General features: G+C 46.2%; 1 protein-coding gene across 2 annotated transcripts in view; it reads right to left on the bottom strand.

Annotated features, from left to right (window-relative positions):
- Positions 1–7,964, bottom strand: part of Lmx1a (LIM homeobox transcription factor 1 alpha) — a 143,390-nt gene extending 135,426 nt beyond the window's left edge. For both annotated transcript variants that reach the window (XR_012911999.1, XM_075987478.1), the window contains exons 1-2: positions 7,679–7,964; positions 5,318–5,504 (exon numbers count right to left, since the gene is read on the bottom strand). Coding sequence is in view for 1 of the 2 variants with exons in the window: in XM_075987478.1 (XP_075843593.1) it covers positions 5,318–5,504; positions 7,679–7,754 (263 nt within the window). In the remaining variant the exon portion in view is untranslated. The remainder of the gene's footprint in view (positions 1–5,317; positions 5,505–7,678) is intronic.
- Between the last annotated feature and the right edge of the window lie 11,922 nt (positions 7,965–19,886).

Below are 19,886 nucleotides of genomic sequence, written 5' to 3'. Positions count from 1 at the left end.
GCACTTAATAATCCATTTCAAGTGATTCAATATTGATTGTTTTGACCTTGGTAATATTCAATAATCACATTTTGTAATATGCATTTTTCTCTAAAAAGTTATTAATAGTCTTGCTCATACAATGGATTTTTAAAGCCTTTATTTTTCTTACTTTTAAGTACTACAGCCCAAGAAATTTACTTGGGAGGGGGAAGATATGATTAAATAAATGGAACTGTTCTAAGTAAAGAAAGCATCAGATCATTACAGCCAAAAACCTTTATAAAATTAAAAAAGCAGCAGTGGATATCCCCCTGATATGAAGAAGTCTTGGTTGGTGTGAACATAAATAAAATCAATCTAAGACAAATAATTAACTATGAGAAAAGCTCTTGTTAATGAACTCAGAGTACTGAACTAGCCAGGTGGAAGACAAAGGTCTCAGAACTCTTAAAACCAGTCTGGAAAACAAAAGTCACCTTTCACAGTATGATCCACTAAAGTAGGGACCAAAAAAGCCCTACAGCCATGTCCATCCCCAATAGCCTAATTCCCAGAACATTATCAATGCCCATTCTATCAAATTTCAATTTTTAAGTCTTAGATTCCAAGCAAGTCTTAACCATGGACCCATACATATAAAAAGAGAAAACCACCTCCGCGCAAGAAATATCCTCAGTCATCCTCTAGAATTAAAACAGAGAAAGAGAGAGAGGCCGCTGCATAAACACAGCCAACACCGTGGACTGTTCTCAGTGTGAGCTAAATCCCTACAATTGAATGCAGACAAAAATCATTGCCTAGCTGTGTTTAATTTTTATACTCCTTAAATGGTATTGTGCCAAGAGCCGGATCGATAAAAAGTAAAGTTGAGCCCACTCTAACAATGGGTTCTGTAATTTCATCTGTGGGCTCCTTTTCTGAAAAACTGTATGTCCAAGTTTGATCTAAGTAATATCACAGTAATAATAATAATAATAATGATAAAACTCCTCCGTCCACACCTCCTGCACCACCTTAATAGAAATCAGAACGGGTTCATTACCAGTCCTAATAGACAGCTTTGCCTGTATCATTCTCACCGGGGGCTGACAAGCCTCAGGCCATAAGAAAGAGACAAAGAACAATGTAAGCGGGGTGGCATCTACTTTCTCCCATCTTTGCCCCTCTCTCTGGACAAACAACTGGTCTACTCCAAAGGACCAAGAAGAAAACATGAGAGGGCCCCCAGAGGAAAGGCTTCCCCAAGCCGTGATCTGCTGCCATGTGGGGAGTTACCGTGCCTGGGAACAGCTCTGCTGACAGCAAGGCTACCCCACACCGCTCCCAGGATGTCCAAAACAATCCAAGTGATAATGATAAACTTCATATGTGAGGAGAGAGGGCCCTGCCTGACCCACGAGCCACCAGGCACATGAAAGACGCAATATAAATTTGATTTAAAAGTGGGCCGCCATCCAGAAGGCTCAATTATCTATCACATTGCCACGTTTCCATGATCCCACGGCCTCTTCTGTCTCCGACTGAAGCACGGCTACAGTGCTTGTTTGGAACCGATTCAGGGGTAACTCTGAGCTAGCAGGATCACAGAAGGCTCACTTAAAGGGAGAACAACAGTTACATAAATAGAAGTCTTCCAGGCTGGAAAATATTTGGTTGTCTGCTAACTTTCAGGAATGCCGAAGCAAATTGAATCCATTCCTGAAATGTCCACACCTATACCACCTCGAGCGGTGCATCTCACAGCAAGGCTTCATCGATTTCATCGGTGCTGTCTTTTCCGATGACTAGTTATTTTTCTTTGATGACGGGAGCAGCAAGTGACCCCCCAGTTCTTGATTTCTGAATGTTCTTAAATTGCCATTCTATAATCTGGCCTTGAATGCTTATTTGTTTTGGATAACTGAAAAGTGAAGTATCCCTAAGGGTGTTCCAGGAGAGGAGGCCAGCGTTTAGTAAAACACACTGAGGTTTCAAGTCAGCGGTCTTGTCCAAGACGCCACCATCCATCCATTTCATTCATGAGAAAAAGTTGAGGCTTCACATGGTGAAAGTGAAAACAAGTAGCTGACAGGATGGAATTTTGGCTTTTAAAATAACTTGTGTTGAAGTGGTTTTTCCCCAATTTCGTACATGTATCAAGCAGTTCTAGTTACTGTCATCCCCCGCCCTCCTCAGTCTCCCTCCTATTCCTATTATTCACACACCCCCCAAATAAGTCCCTTTCCATTTAAGTGAAGGCCTGACCAGACACCAGGGATCCACAGGTAATAATTCCAATGCAAATTCAGAATTGCCCAACATCCAGATAGGCATATGAATGGCTGAAATAAATGTGATAACCTCTCCTGCTAAAACTTCATGATGGTCACTAGAGAGTGAAAATCGCCTACATATTCTTTTGTTTCAGCTTGTAGAGCCAGCACTTGACCTTCACAGACTTGGGGGACTGAAGACCCTGTCGGATATTCACTTTCCTATCAAATGCTCTACAACTTGGCACCATTGCTGTCTTAGCTCCTAACAGACATCTCATTTTCTCTCTTCATTTACTTTATCTGGGACTCAACTATTGAAGAAACACACACACACACACACACACACACACACACAGAGAGAGAGAGAGAGAGAGAGAGAGAGAGAGAGAGAGAGAGAGAGAGAGAGAGAGAGAAGTGCTTTCTTCAAGTTTCACTCTAGCCCCCCCCCCCCCCCAAATTAAGCTGTATCCTCCAGGATAAACGTGTGGCCATTCCAGATAACTTTTGGCTAATACCTAATCATGTCGAAGTAGAGGAAGCTTGGGGGGGGGGGGGGGACCCTTGATTGTCAGGATAAAACAGCTGCCAAACCTGCCAGGCTAGCAGCCTCCTGCAGGCAGGTCCCAAGAAATCATTCCTCCTTGCAACCAGGGTTTTACATATAGAAGCTCTGTAAAAGCCCGTTGAATAAAGGAATTTTTCCTGAGCCCAATGTAAAGAGGGGGGGCGGAATCATTGCTTCACTTCCTCCTATAGCAAGTGTCTTAATACCATTAAGACTATCGAGTACATTAAAACCCTGGTTTGTTGAGAGTGGAATAGGATTGAAATGGGAAATAGAAGAGAGAAGGAATTTAAGAGAAGAATAAATGAATCTCAAACAGCCACTGACGGGCTGGGCAGATTTGTTCTAAGAATGTGCCCAGCAAACTCATTTTGGATATCCATGTGTCAGGAAATATTTTTAAATTAAAATTAAAAAAAAAACTTTCCCTGTCATACCAACACCTCTTTGAACCATGTAGCTCCCACCCTCTATAAAATCTTGATTCTGGCCAACAGCTGGCGAGTTGATCCCTGCAATTTTCTCTTCGCAAAAAAATAGCTATGTGCTAGGAGAACTGGCCCTCTCAGCTAATAAGCCCAAACCTCCCCAAACCTGGAGGGCTGAAATGGAAGGGATATTGTTGTGCCAAGTACTTCACAACAACTGTTTCTCCTCCTCTTGACACAGCCTGACTTCCTCACAGGAGATCTGACTGGCCAGACAGCTGTGTTGACCCTGGAGCGGTCTTTGATTCACGATTTTCTTTTCTTTTTTTTTTTTTTAACAAACAGAATAGAAAAATCACAACCCAAATCCTCCCCTAAGCTCCAATACTTTTGAATTCGCTAGTGTTGTGCCTGAAGGATGTGGACCTTTCTCTAATCTATAAGCAGAAAGATAAAGATTGGGCCCACACAATACCAAAACCTTGCCGTGAAAAGCTAGAGAGAAAGAGGCGAGCAGTCACCCGCCTTTGTCTGCTTGAAGTTGTGTAGACCAAATCCGCTTAATTACCTAAAAATCACACTTTTGACTCAGACTGGGGCTACATGCAGACTAGCCAGCAGAGACAGAGGGCGTTTCTCCATTTCTTCCTTCAGAACTGTTTACCATAACACTCAGGGCGCGCTTTCGCTGCTTTGCGGATTTCTGTATTGTCCAATTCACATGAACTCAAGCATGTATCTTTTTTTTTAAGTTCTGAAAAAAAACGTAAAGCACTTCTGGAACAACAGAAAGGCCTAGTGTTCTCTCGGAATCAGGTAAAAGTCAAGCATTTTATGTATAGCAAAGGAATACTGAGTAGCGGAGAGGGGTGTTCTGGTGGTGGTGGTGGTGAAGGTATTTACTAGGTCTAACATGGTCAGTAAACCTGACAGCCCAGACGATACGGAAATAAGAAACCTCTGTTCTCCTCTGGGTTTTTGTTGTTGGAGGCAGACCTCTCCAGCACATCCTTTCCACAGGGCCTCTTAATGAAATTAAAGCAGCTTGCGTTTCACCCGACTGTCCTCTGACTCCCTCCACATGCTTGTCTTCTTTCCTGTGCTAGCGAAAAAGACTGCGCTTCCTCCGGGTACACACACATGCCACACAGTCAACACATGCCAGCCCTGGTGCACAAAAAGGGGCAAGCGCTAAGCCCCTTTTCCTTCCTTCTAGCTCTCCACAATCCCACGAATCCAAAGTGCCTATGAATTGGCCCATTTTACAAGGAGAAGCAGTTTCCTCTCCTTACATCTCAGGGCTCCTTCTGGACTCTCCTTTGAGAACAAGAACATCCTGAAATGCGCCCTGAGGCATTTCAGAAATCCAAATTGGAAATGAACCGCTGTCTCCGTTACCCGCAGTTCTGCAAGATGATGGGGAGAGAATAGAACCTGCTGCCTGTCAGACAACCTCCTTAGGTTAAAACTGGGTGGAGCCACCGTAGGGGGCTTTAGGACAGGCCCCCTCTGACCTAGCAACGTTTCGGACGTCCCCGGAGTTGCAACACCTGAAGGCTTCGGTAGAAACCCTGAGGAGGGAGGGACTGGAAATGCAAAGCGGCCACGAGAAGCAGGAAAGCCACTTCCAAACCGGGCGAGAAATGTGCCCAAGGGACAGAAACCGTCTGATCCATACCGCCTGACCGCTGAGCACAGACCCAAGAGAGGGGCAAACACTTGAGTGAGATGGAATGGAAAAGGTCGCCAGTCACTCATTGGTGATCCGGCCGGGCTCTCCGGTGAACCCAGGACTAAGCTTGAATTTTTCCCAGGCCCACAGAAAGTGATCTCTGGGAATGGCCGGGCCTGGGGTTAAGGAACTTAGAATAATTTAAAAGGAAGTAAGTACGCGATCAAAATGAAATGACGCAGCGCGGCTCTCCCAGGCCCAGCCTGCATACACAGACGGAATCCCCGCAGCCCCGGGCATGTACCCAACGCTGGTGCGAGTGAGATTTACTGGTCTTGCCTGCGGGTGCAGGAGGACTCAGTGCCCAGAGTACACCGGCGCGGGTGGCGGGTGAGTGGTCGACGCAAGCACTTACTTCTCGTAGTGGTACTTGCAGTAAAGCTTCTTGTCCCGGTAGAAGCAGGTGGTCTCCAGGGGTTCTTTGCAGGAGGCGCACTGCACGCACTGCTCATGCCAGAAGCTGTCGTTGAGCCGAAGCAGAAACCTGTCCGAGATGACCCGCTGACAGCCTTCGCAGACAGACTTGGGACTCACCGCTCTGCCTACAGCAGCAACAGACGTTTGCCCATGAGCCACACACGCAAGTCAACCCCGCAAAACACTATCGGGATCGGATCAGGACCACAGATTTACCCCTTCCCCCACCCCAGGCCATGCATCCCCCCAGGAAGATCCCCTGATGATTTTGATTTAAAAAAAAATCAAACCAAGTGGCAACCAAGTGATTAATAAACAAAGACTAAGTAGCAAGGTTATAAATTCTACCGAGGAGGGGGGCTGAATCAATAAATAGTCTTAATTGTTAGATAGACCCAAGTACCATTGCGAGCATTCACACAGCCTGTAAAATTAGATTACAAATAAATTTGTGTTCCCAGGACTCTCAAGTCGTCGTTAATCAATCATTAAATCACTATGTGTGTGTGTGTGTCCTTTGACTGCTTTTAAATTATCAGTAATAATTTGCTTGAAACTGCATTCTATTTTTAAAAGGGAACTAACATTTTCTGTTTTCTTCACACACACACACACTCAAATTGTGGGTGCAGAAAATACCATCTCAAACTCAGTACTGTTCATACTAGTGAATCCCTCCTACGTCTTGGTTGGCGTGCAAATTGCGGGTGACTTTTTTATAATTAGGAAATGTCAAGGTGGGGAAAAACAGTAGCTGAGCGCAGAGACCCTGCGAAGGGTGCGGGTCAGAGCCCTTTGCTCAGAAGCGCAGCGAGTAGCGACAAACCTCTTAGCCCAATCACGGAATCTTCTCAGCCCTACCCCTTGACCTTTTCCACCTTTTCCCTCCGGACCTTGTTCTAGAGGGGACTGGCTTCCTCTCCTTCCCCCTAACACACTCGGGACGGAGGGAAGAATACTCGGCTGCCTTTGTTGACACTCTTCACAACCATTTAAAGAAGCCCTTGTGCTGCTGTCACAAGCACACTCTTGTCCGTGATGTCCCAAAGGACTGGTCCTTCTCCATACGGCAACTACACTAATCTCACTTTCTGCTTTGGGGAACAGTTGCTAGCTTGTAAACCGAACAGGTCGTTTAGTGGAGAAGGAAGATAGCAAGAATGACTGGAGAAAGCACCGCGGTCCTTCTCAACTATGAATTTCTGTTTTCTTGGTCTCAGCACCCCAGGCCATCATCCTGGTGTTAGAGCAAACCTGGGTCGTAAGGCGCCCGGAACTAAACCCGAAGCCCCTAAGTCAGCACACAGCTCTGGCCTGCATCTTCTTGCTCGAGGGAGAGGATCCTGGCATTTTCAAAAGGGGGTTGAAGGAAGGGCACAGGGGCTTCGTGATTTCGATTCCTCTGGGCTGTTAAGGTGGGGTGGGTTGGTGGTGTCTCTCAGGATGTGTTTTCTACAAATTGAAATTTGTCAACCCATTCTATTGGTTCTAGAGTTAGGGAAAGAGGCAAGCGTTTTAAATGACGAAAAATCTCTCCTGCGGAAAGAGAAGGGAAGAAAGAAAAGAAGGAAGAGGGAATGGAAACACCTTTCCCCCAAACTTGAAAACCCCAAAAGCAAAATTGGGGAGACACTGTCAAAACAAGAATTGCTGGTCTGAGCTTGAGAAGACCCTTTGGGACTCCTTGATCTTCTCCTCCGCTGTGACTGGGTTGGGGGTAGGGGAGATACCGGGCTTGCGGAACTGGGATCCGGCTTCAGTTAATTAAAGACCAGGCAAGGGCCCCGCCGCGCAAGCTAATCCCAGAGCAGCGCTGCCCACCAGCCCGGAAAAGCCCCTGGGCTATGCCCAATACTAAAATTGGGGCTGTTCTTTGGTGGGAGAAGAGAAGAACTTGGGCGCTCCTGGGCCTTGGACCTCTGCTACCCAGTGTTCCATCATAGGCCTCTGAAAAACCGGTGGCATTTATGAGCCGTCGATCAGTTCCATGATTAAAAATCCAGTCCTGGGTATTATTAATCACTTGCCACTCAAACGCCTGTGAACATGCTCGCCCGCCCCTCAAGGCTTTGGGGAATTCAGTGTCGAGCTCCTGAGGCCTGAGGATACTTGCTGGTTATATGGTAGGGACGACTCAAAAGGACTTATGGACACGGAAGACGGGGAATGGGCGCCTCTACGTGCACGAAGAGGGTGCTAGCCTGATTGCCTAATCTGTTACCAGCGAGCTGATGTCCTGAGCTCCCACCCAGCCTGGCGGCAAGAGGATGCATCAGGGTAAATGGAGTTGAACACTCACCCAGCAAAGAGGAGAAGGAGGCCGAAGTCTCAATCGCACTTTGAAAGTTCTCCTCCATCTTCAGGCCGTCCAACATGTTCGGGCTGAGCCTGGAGGACCTGGAGAGCCGGGAAAGGGATACGTCTAGCTTCCGTGCCTTCTGGGACTCCGCTCCCTCAGTTGCCACACTCCTGGGAAAGGACAGAAGGAGTGTCCAGGGCGACAAGAATGAGCCTGGAGGGTAGAGTCCAGCCAAGGGAAACGTGGGGTGGGAGGAGAGAGAAGAGCCACCGTGAACTGCTCTGACGGATCTGATTTCACTTGAAGTCAACGCGTTATGTACTTAGGCCTCCGCCCCCTAACTGCGTTCTCCTAACCCCCACCCCCACCCCTGGTCCCCAGGTTTCCCATTCCAAGACCGACTCCGCCCCATCCTATACTAATGTGGCCCCTGGGGACCCCTCTACAGGAACTATGCTACTGCGTGTGGGGTGGGGGTGCACCTCCTCTCAGAGTCAGGACCAAGCACGCGGGACCGTCCAGGTCCGACACCCGGTGACCCAGCCACTCAGTTTCGACCCTCACCTGTCTTGGGTGGGAGAGAGGCAAAGTAAGGGACAGGGAGACCGTCCCGCCTGCTTCCGTACTCCTGGCGCTGCGTTCTGCTTGGGGGCGCTCGGGAGTGGGCGTGCGGGGCGCGCGGGGAGGTGCTCCCGCCGGTCGGCCAGTGCCGGGAACGCCTGCAGGAGCAAAGGAGTCGCCTCAGGGAGGAGCCGCGACTGGCCGGGCTCACTCTTGGATGCATTTCAAATCAACTTTCTGCAACACGCCCGCCCGCCCGAGCCGAAGCCTAAGGAGCCCCGCAGCCTTCCCTACCTGATGGGCAAGCTCTCCCCCAGAGTCCGGAGCGGCGCGAAGTGCCCGAGAGGCGCGGGCAGCTTGGGCGAAGGACGGCGGGGTCCCCGAAGCTGCAGCCGGAGCAGCCGTCCCGACTCCGGCGCGCCCGGGACAGAGCGGGAGCGAACGGCGGCCCCCGGTTCTGCTCCTCGGCGCGCCGGAGCCGGGCCGGGCCGTGGCCACGAGCCGCCTGCCTTCCCGGGACGTCCCGCCAAGCCCGCTCCGCTCTGCAGCCGGGAAGGGGAGGCCCGGACCGCTTCTTTAAGGCCGGCAAAGAAATCCGAGGCCCGGGGTCCTGGGTGCAAAGTCGGCCCTGCTTCTCTGAGGCGGCTCCGGCGACTTCTGACAGCGGCTGCTGGCTGCGTGCGCGGCCCGGGAAGGGGGTGGGGTGCGCAGGGCGGGGGCCTGGGAGCGCGTCCCGTGGCGGAGCCCGCGGTGCTCGCTTTCCCGACTTGGCTGCACGGCCCACCGCGAGACTGCAGCTCGGTGCTCCGGTCTGCTATCTGGACGTCCCGGGCACGCAAACTTTCCCTTCTATCCACGTGGAACTGTTGCCTGGGGGACCTACGCCCGAGCCTCGGCCGAGATCCTTGCCACCTAGACTGCGTGCGCGGGCGGGATAGGGATCCGGTTGCTCTCGGATCTGCACCGTAAGTGATGACTAACCTCCCGCTGTCCTCACCTGGAGGCCGCGGGAAGCGCCTAAGGCTGTTTGCCGCTTTGTGAGCGCCTGCAGCAGAAGCTCCAAGCCCCTCAGACCTTCATTCACCCACTGGCTCCCGCGACTTAGAACTTTGTTTAGGCTTAAAACTCGATTCGCAGTTTCTTACTGAAACCCCTTCACTGCTGGGAAATGCAATCAGGCTCTCTCTATCCCATCCGGCCGGCTGGACACTAGACTAGAAGTCAGCCAACGGGACATTTCCTAGAAAAGAAGTTCCAGGGGGCACTTTTTAATTCCCTATAACTCATAATGTTCCATTGCAGTGACAGCCTGCAGCCTCTCCAGAGTCAGGAACAGGGTCTTGCTCCTCTATTCCAAGAAGAGCCTGGGGCCAACTGATTCAGTAAACTCATCATTGCCCCGGCTAACGTTTATCGACCACTAATTTTGTGCCAATCTTGGTTCCATAGTCAACTCATCTAATCGTTACAATTTTAAGGTGGGGACAAATATGGTCTCAATGTTCTCGTTGCCTTAAGGAAACCGGCACCTATGCACATGAATTTCCAGTCCGGCTTCTGAAGACCTTTGAAAGGTTTAATTTATGGAATTCCCTGGGGCACCCTCACCTCTACACCGAGAGAAGCACGGAGTGAGAGTTATCCCGCTCTGTAAGTGTGGTCAGCCCAAGCAAAGATTCCCTAGTACCTTCCCTAGAAAAAGATCTCTTTCTGAACTTAAACCAGACAAGCACCACTGTGCTTAAGAGCACACACACACACACACACACACACACACACACACTACCACCACCACCCTCAGTGTTTTCTAGCAAATCAAGCACAAGCCAAACACAGAATATGACTTCAGAGAGACAAAGGGAAAGGGCAAAGCATTTAATACCTTATATTAGAATGCTACTTTAAACTTCTTTAGGGTTACTTCTATATACATGGTTTTGCTTGATCTCTACAACAAACCTGTGAGGTAGGCAGAACAAATAGTTTTATCTATTATTCTAGACAAATCTTCAGGGCTTAGTACAGCGAGGGGATTTCTCTACTGCTGCCCAGGTGGCTAGTGGCATGTTTCCTAACACCTGACCTTTGTCCTGTCTGTCATCCAGATAGAACAGGATATGAAAAAAAAGGGTAAATTACATATACTCTGGGGATAATATATAAGATAGAAATTTGTTCAGAAAAAAAGAGTAGAACAAATACACCCACAAAAAATATTTTAAGTGCACAGTTGAGTTTTTTGTTTAACTAAAAGTCTTGAGTTTATGAAACATATTTAACTGGTGGGGTAAGCCAGAAAACGAAAAGTTTGTCATTTGATTTGAGCCTTCCTGGTGGTTCTGGCGTCAGGGAGAAAGCCTGATTAGTGTAAAGCACAAAAGTTTGTGGTATGAATGTCTTCCTCCCACCCAACTAAACTGTGTCTCTCAATCCCATTGTAAACTCTACCACTCTTAATGCAGACCCAGGGCACATAGATGCAATTAACAAATAATGTTTTTTTAATTTGGACCCCTTGCTGTAGCCTGAAGCTTGTAGGGAAGGGTCGGTAAGCAGAAGGTCTCAGTCCTTGGTGACTTTAGTCACCTTTTTTTATACACATGCACAATATATTTCTATCTTATTCATCCTTACTTCCCTCACCCAACTCCTCCCATACCTCCCCAATGCATCTTCTTGTGTACTTTTCTTTTTGGCCTTTACTACATCCCACTGAGCCTAACTAATGCTGTCGGTATGTGGACGGGTGTGGGACCATCCACAGGGGCGTGGGAAACCTACCAGTGGCTACACTCCCAGAGGAAGAAATAATTCTCCCTGCCGGGCGGTGGTGGCACATGCCTTTAATCCCAGCACTCGGGAGGCAGAGGCAGGCGGATCTCTGTGAGTTCGAGACCAGCCTGGTCTACAAGAGCTAGTTCCAGGACAGGCTCCAAAACCACAGAGAAACCCTGTCTCGAAAAAAAAAAAAGAAGAAAAGAAAGAATTCTCCCTTTCCAAGTTGTCATCAACAGCCGTAATTCCTCACACTTGAGTTTTGACTGGCCCGATCTTGTGTGGGTCTTGTGCAGGTAACATAGTGGCTGTCCATTCCTGAGAGTAATGGGCATGTCATCCGCAGAAGACAGGATTTCACAGTTCTCCACACCTGCCAGCTTGTACCTTTCCACCTCTTCTTCCATGGTCCTTTCTGTTCCCTGAGCCTTGAGGACTGGGGGTTGATAGAGATGTCTCACATAGGGCTGAGCATCCACAGTGATGCAGCTGTATTCCTAACACTTGAGACAGTTGAGAGTCTCTACATTTATGACTGCCCACTGTGAACCTTACCTAACCAAGGTTGATGATAGCATGGACCTAGGACTATAAACACAAATGCTCAGATGGCGGTTTAGCCACACGACTATTTAACAGCAGTGTATTAGTAGGTTTCCTTCAAGGGCCTATGACCTCCACAGCCATGGACTCTTGACCAGGGAGGTTTACAGTATCAGGCATGAATTCCCTCCTGTGGAATAGGCTTCAGATCCAATGAGAAGGAAGCTGGCTACCCTGGTAACACCCATGTTGCAGCAGTGGGCACATCTGGCCTGACAGGTAGTATTCCATGTATGGGTGTTCTCCTTTTCTCACATCATGTCAGCAGCCTTTGCTCTCATTGCTGTTCTCTATGACAGCCACCTGACTGGCGTGAGATGGAACATATTTAAAAGCATTTTGATCTGCATCTCTCGAACGGCTGCTGTTGCTGAACACCTTTTAAGTGTTTCCTGGACACGCGTACTTCTTTTGAGAATTCTGTTTAGTTCTGTAAACACATAGTCTTAAAGTTTTTTTTTTTTAAAGTTTAGCTGTGTCTCTCTGTCTGACAGTCTGTCAGTGCCTGGAGGGCAGAAGAGGAGTCTGATGCCTTGGAACCGAAGTCACAGTGCTTGTGAGCTGCCTGGTGTGGGTGCTGGGAACCGAACTCAGATTTTCTAGAAGAGTAGCAATTGCTCTTAACCACCAAGCTGCCTCTCTAGTTTCTGTAACACATTATAAAAGTTGAATTGCTTTCTTGACTTTTTTTTTGGTTTGTTGTATGTTCTAGATACTAATCCTCTGGTTCATAGGTGGCAAAGATTTTTCTCCCATCTGGTGAATTACCTTGCCACTAGATTGACAGCTTCTTGTGCTGTATGGTAGCTTTTTTATTTCATGAAATCCTATGCCAGTTGTTCCATCTACTTCCTGTGCTGTTGGAGTCCTATTTAGAAAGTCTCTCTTTTTTTTTCAGTTCACACTCAAGATTAAAAATTCCAAAAAAAAAAACCCCACAAAAATTGACCTGTAAGGTAACAATATATTACTTAATATATTATAGTATACTTAATACAGTGTCCATTTTAATATTATGATAAGGAAAATGAAGTAGATGACCCAATATATATAATAGTATAAAATCTTATTACAATAAATAAAGGGCCCACTTTTGGGGGGGGAGGGATTTGACAACAGCTTTGGCTATTTGCTGCAGGATTCTCCCTATATAGAAAGTCTCTACCTATGTTTTTATGAAGTGGATTCCCTGCTGTCTCATCCAGCAGTCTCAGAATATCAGGTCTTATGGTGAGGTCCTAATCCTTTTTCAACTGGGTGGTGAAGATAGGGATCGAGTTTCGTTCTTCTGCATGTTGCTATCCAGGTTTATCAGCACCATCGGTTGAAGATGCTCTTCTTTCTCCAGCATACGTGTGTGGCATCTTTGTCAAAAATCAAGTAGCTGTACTTATATGAACTTTTATCTGGGTCCTCTCTTCTACTGATTTTGTTAATGTATGCCTGGTTTTATGCCAGTACCACAATGTTTTTATTACTATGGCTCTGTATTATAACTAGACAGATATACTAATACATTTTGCAGTGATTTTTTTTATGCAGGATTGCTTTGGCCATCCTTAGTATTTTGTGATTCCATATGAATTTTAAGTTTTTTCTACATCTGTGAAGAATGTCCTTGGAATTTTTATTGGAGTTACACTAAATCTATAGATTGCTTTTGTTAGGATAGATCTATGGGTATAGCCTGAAATATTTAGATCGCAGTGTCTCTCTCAATTGTCTTAAGGTTTTCATTGTGCAGGTCTTTTGTTTCCTTGCTGAGGTGTAGTCCTAAAGACACTATATGATTGGTGTTGAGAACTTATAAAGAACTAAGAAAAACTCCAGAAAGCAATCTCATTTTTAAAATGGGCTATAGAAACTAGAGAGGCAGATTGGTGGTTAAGAGCAATTACTGCTCTTCTAGAAGATCTGAGTTTAGTTCCCAGTACCCACACCAGTCCTATATTTTAAATTTGTGTATTTGTGTGTGTGTGTGTGTGTGTGTGTGTGTGTGTGTAACTACTATGAATTGATTCCCTGACTTGTTTTTCAATATGCTCATCACCAATATATGGAAAGGTATAGAAATATACACCAATTTTATGTATTAATTTTTAGAGCATTTATCAGCTCTAAGAGTTTTTTAGTGGAGGCTTAAAGGTCTCTTATGCATGAAATCATGTCATCTGCAAATAAGAATACTTTGAATTCTTTTGTCTTAGCTCTGCCTAAGACTTCAATCATTCCATTGACTACAAGGAGAGAGTGGACACTCTTTTCTTCTTCCTGGTCTCGTGGGAATGCTTTGAGGTCTGCATTTCCTATGATGTTGGCTATAGGTTTATAATACATACTTTTTTATTTTCTTGAGGTATTCCCCCTATATCCCTAACCTCTCCATGACTTTAATCACAAAAGAATGTGGGATTTTGTTGAAAGCCTTTTCTGCATCTATTGAGATATTCATGTGATGTCTGTCTTTGAGTTCATTTATATGATGTATTACATTTATTGATTTATGTATGTTGAACCATCCCTGAATCTTTGGAATGAAGCCAACTTGGTGATGATGAATGATCTTTCTGATATGATCTTGAATTTGTCTTTCCAGTATTTTGTTGAGGATTTTGCATCTATGTTCATCAGGAAGATAGGGCTATAGTTTTTTGTTTTGTTTCGTTTTGTTTCTTAATCTAATTTGGGTATCAGGGTAAGAACTCTTTCACAAAAAAAGAGTTTTTTAAAGCATTCTTTTTTCTATTTTATGCAAAAAATGAGAAGTATTGATTTTAGTACTTCTCTGAAGATCTGATGAAATTCTGTAGTGAGTTCATCTGGTTATGGTACTATCTTTTCTAAGTTGGGAAACCTTTTGCTATTGTTTCAATCTAGTTTCTGGTTACAGATCTGTTTTAATTATTTATTGAATTCATTTAAATTTTGGTAAGTCATGTGCGTCTAGAAAACTTCCACTTCTTTTGGATTGCCTAACTTATAAGAACATAGGTGTTAAAGTATGTCCTTACGATTTTCTACATTTTATTGGCTATTTGTTATAATAGCTCCCTTTTGCCTCTAATTAATTTGATATTCTCCATATCTCCCTTTTGATTAATTTATTAATTAATTTGATATTCTTCCTCTCTTTTTAGTTAATTCAGTTAGGGTTTGTTCACTCTTCCAACTTTCTAAAATTTTATCTTATATGTGTGAATACTTGGCCTGTATGCATGTTTGTGCCCAGTGATCATGTCTGAGACCTGTGGACACCAGAAGAGGGGGGCAGATCCCCTGGAACTGGAGTTGCAGACATCTGTGAGTTGCTACGTGGGTGCAGGAATCCAGATCCTCTGAAAGAGCAGCACTACTACTGTTTTGGTAATAGGGTTAATATATGGATTGACATCGAGCAGTACCTGTGTTGTTCCCTTTGATTATCTTGTCTCTTCTAACTAGCTTAGTTTTGGAATAGCTTTGCCTGCTTGTTTCCTAACGCCGTTTGCTTGGAGAAGAAGGTACAAGGTACCTTTTACCCTAAGATACTGCCTATCTTTGATGGTGAGGTGTGTTTCTTAGAGACAGAAAAATAAATGGCTCCTGTCTTCTAAACCACTTTGCTAGTTCATGTCTTTTTAATGGTGAATTCAGAGTATGGAAGTGAGAGTAGGGGCGTTGAGAAGGTAGGGGCTGCGATCTTGTGCAGTGGCTACACGGCGGGATGTGGGGAGAGATCCAAGGGGGACCTGAGAAACTCTATGGAGCAACCGTGGCACACAGCACTTGATGGAGGCAGGGTGGCCTGGGGTGGGGTCACTTACAGGGAAGTGACCGAATGGATCAATTGCAGTGAGCAGGATGACAGGTGGTGAAGGCTCAGTTCTGCTCTCAGTCCTGCCTCTGAGACTGACCTCTGACCTAGCAGCTTCAGACTTACGAGACTGCACTAGCTGTGGCCCAAGGAGTAGAGCAGAACTTCAGAGTGTACTGTAAAGTGGTTGTCGAGGTATAGGCTTAGCTGGTTTGTCTAAGTGCTGTGTACATCAATAAAGATACAGCATCTCATCCAAACATGAAAATATTTATCTAGGCCCACTGCACCTGGAAAACTGAAGCAGAAAGATTGCAAGTGCCAGGCCATCCCGGGCTAAAAGTGGAACCCTTAGAGAAGAGAGAGAGAGAGAGAGAGAGAGAGAGAGAGAGAGAGAGAGAGAGAGAGAGAGAAGCCTTTTTTTTTTTAATTTGCCCTTTCTGTCAACTTTTTTTTTTTAAGATTTATTTAGCATACATACTGGCGTTACAGAAGAGGACATAAGATCTCATTACAGATTGTTGTGAGCCACTGTGTGGTTGGCTGGGAATTGAACTCAAGACCTCTGGAAGAGCAGGCAGTGCTCTTAACTTTCGAGCCATCTCTCCAGTCCCGAGAGAAGTCTTTGTATGATCTCTTTTCTGATTCATTTGGCCTCCCCCACTGAGCGGGGGATCATGCACAGTGTTTGCATTGGGGCTGATAGGCTGTTGCTTTGCCTTTTTAATAAGAGAAGAGATGATGCCATGAAGCAAAGCCCTTCCCAGAGAACGAGCCATACTCTCCCTCTTTTGAGATATTCTCCAACAAGTTTTCTTTGGAGAGTTTCTGGAAGTAAGGCTTCGAATAGAGCTTCAGTATATGACTCGAGTTGGACGTGATCTTCAAGCACATCCAGTACAAACATTTGGGTTGTAATGGGTTAAATTTATTCCTACGGAGATGCCATCTTCCCGGTGTTTGATTGATCTGGGCTAGCCATTCAGAAAGTGAAATGCTACTCCCAGAATCTTCAGGTAAGTGAAGATCCACCCTAACCATTAGCCACTCTCATTGGAACTTGATTCACTTTTTTCAACGCCTCTCATAAACTAGGGCACCAGACCTGGCAACAACGTGCCCAGGGCCTTCTATCCCTTCCAGGGGTGTTAAAAAATCCACTAACACGGCTTAATTTTGTGTCACCATTTTGCTCACAGGGTATACATAACTAACAAGCTCTCCTCAGTCCTTTGCATGTGCCCATGGCATCTTCCCACCATGACATCATCTACGGCTGCTGTCACCACACCGTTGGTATCCAGACTGAAGTCGGGAAATCTGCAGTTATCTGTGTAGAGACAAGCATTGTTTCAGGCATCAAGCACTCTGAAATAGGCAGATGCCAAGAGATGCCAGGACTATGTCTATGTCTTAGCTTAGTACTTTTCTCTTAGAAGAAAATCGGTTGGTTTTCATTGTTAGAACAAAATATCTAGTTTCTTTTTTTTTAATAGCATATCAAAGGAAAGACTTTGTCTCATGGTTACAGAGGTACCAGTCTGTGGTCTCTGGTCTATTATTTCTGGACATAGTAGTACAGCAAAGCATCCTGGTTAAAGTACAAGGAGCAGCAACACTACTTGTCTCATGGGAGCCAGGAAGAAGAGAGAGGAGAAAGGCCATAGATGACATAGACTCTTCACGTTCATATCCCCATGACCTACTTCCTCTAACTAGTCCCTATGTCTCATGAGTGCATTGAATTATGATCCACAGCTTAACAAACCATTAATCTATTGGTGTGGTTTTGAGCCATGGTGATCCAATTATCTTTCAGGGGCCCCAGCTACAAACACTGCTGTTTTGGGCACCAAGCATTCAACCCATGAGCCTCTGAGGAAGTGGTCTGCAACCTTCCTAAAGCTGGGACCTTTTAATACAGTTTTTCATGTTGTGGTGACCCTCAACCATAAAATTATTTTCTTTTTTTTAATTTATATATTAATTTATTAATTATTTATTAAAGATTTCTGCCTCCTCCCCGCCACTGCCTCCCATTTCCCTCCCCCTCCCAAGGTCAAGTCCCCCTCCCTCGTCAGCCCAAAGAGCAATCAGGGTTCCCTGCCCTGTGGGAAGTCCACTTCCATCCAGGTCTAGTAAGGTGAGCATCCAAACTGCCTAGGCTCCCACAAAGCCAGTATGTGCAGTAGGAAAAAAATTATTTTCATTGCTACTTCCTAACAGTAATTTTGCTACTATTATGAATCATAATGTAAATATCTGTGTTTTCTGATGGCCTTATGCAATCCCTGTGAAAGGGTCATTCAACCTCCAGGGGGATTATGACCCATGGGTTGAGAACCCTGCTCGGAAGGCTACCCCACATCCAAAACATCACAAAGACCATGCCAGGTTAGCCTGAAAGCCACCCTCCCTGGAGGAAGACAGGCAAAGGCCACTGAACAGGGACTACCCACAGGGCTGTTCGAGGATCTCACAATCCAAGAGGTCTTCTTCTTCACGTGGGAGTCCCCTTATTCTAGTCTTCCCCACCATTTCTTGTGGTTCAGGTAGCGGTTTGCAGATGAGGTGAGGCCCACGGTGGAGTCACCTCCTCTACAACAGAAAACAGAAACAAAAGCAGCAACTTCGGCCATGCCTGGGAGGCAGCTCGGCTGGTAAAGGGCTTGTCGTGCTCAGTTCCAAGAATCTATGTTTTAAAAGCCGGGTGGTGTGCTCACACTTGTAATACCAGTGCAGGAAAGGCAGGGCCAAGAGGATCCCTGGAATGCAGTGCCAAGCCAGCCTAAGCTAATTAGTGAGCCCCAGGCCAATAAGAGACCCTGTACACCTACACACACACACACACACACACACACACACACACACACCAGACTCATGAATCACACATCGCAGCCACGCTTTGGAAGGAAGAGGGAGGAGGAAGGAGTCCAAGACCAGTGTTTGGTGGGATGGAAAAGGAGATGGAGGGGGCAGAATGGACATGCTGCGAAAGAATGGAGATGACAGAGACATGTTTTTTACTTCCTTTTCTTGCTCTCCGTTCTGCATTTTATTAAAGGGAAAATTGTGTTATTTGCTAAGGAATGCCAAAATGCATTTTGGACCACAGTAAAATAAGCAGAACACTGCTGCCTAGATAAAGAGAGCCCCACAGCAACAGGGTAGCTGGAGACCACAAGGTAGGAACCCTGGGAATGCACACACCCCTCACCTCTGAATCCCCGCCCCCACCCAACCTGAATCCCTGGCCCCAAGCTAACATCCAACTCTCTTAATTGAACTGGACAACCAAGTGTAGCAGCTCTTTCTGGGGTGAGAGGAAGCTTTCCAACTCAGGCTCGGCCAAGGGAGGGAGGTCAGGTGATGTCTATATGACTTGCTCCTGGAATATCAGTGAGGTCCCTTTTGAGAACAGCCCCAGGGGAGGAGGAAGCTTCACCATGCTTGGGACACTATTGTCTCCATGACGCTTCCTCTACCCACTGCTCCGTGAGCTCCTTGGATGAGCACCCTGGTCAGACCCACCTGTGATGCTCCTGTGTGTCACACATTGAAGGGCCCTGGCATGCTAACAGCCTATCTGTCACATGCAAAGAGAATGCCCTGAAGCTGGGATCTACTCTATTGTACAATAGAACATTCCAGAAGGATCATGGGTGAGACTTGGAAACAGAGAGACCTGAGTTCTAAACCAGCCCCTACATTTCTGAGTTGTTTGGTTTTTTATTTGTTTGTTTTTTTGCTCTAGTTTTTTGAGACAGGGTTTCTCTGTCACTTTGGAGCCTATCCTGGAACTAACTCTTTTAGACCAGGCTGGCCTCAAACTCACAGAGATCTGCCTGCCTCTGCCTCTAGAGTGCTAGAATTAAAGGGGTGCGTGTGTGTGTGTGCGCACACACACACACACACACACACACACACACACACACACAAACATCTGAGCTATTTAATCTTACATTGTTTAACTCCTCATGTTCTGGTCTCATCTGTATAAAGGGAACGAGACAGTGCTTGAAAGCAGAGAGGAGTTCATGGGACGGTGAGTGTGAAATAGCTAACCCTCTCTCTGGCCAACTCCTTGCTTCACCCTCACCCCCTGTGCCTCCCACAAACCTGCCCAGATGTGTGGGGACAAAGCTTTTGAAGGAGAACCATCCTGGCTCTTGTGTATAGGCAAGTGCTCTTCCAGTGTTCAGAGTCTGTGTGTCTAAGGGCAGAAGTTGTCCCTGACTGTATTTGTTACTTTTCTGTCACTGTGCTAGAACTCTGGGACCAGAGAAACTTATGGGAGGGAGAATTCAGCTTGACTTGTGAGTTCAGAGTGCAAGTCCACAATGGTAGGAAGACAGAGGCAGCTGGAGCGAGAAGCTGGCAGGCCACATCTCAATCACACACAGGAATCAGGAAGAACGATTTGCAGTGAGGCAGTTGTGAGCTCCCAAAGCTCAGCCCCAGTGATGTGCTTTCTCC

The sequence above is a fragment of the Microtus pennsylvanicus genome, chromosome 10, assembly GCF_037038515.1.
Source record: "Microtus pennsylvanicus isolate mMicPen1 chromosome 10, mMicPen1.hap1, whole genome shotgun sequence".
NCBI lineage: Eukaryota > Metazoa > Chordata > Mammalia > Rodentia > Cricetidae > Microtus > Microtus pennsylvanicus.
Note: the sequence above shows the minus strand (reverse complement) of the source record. Positions and strands in the feature narration are given on the sequence as shown.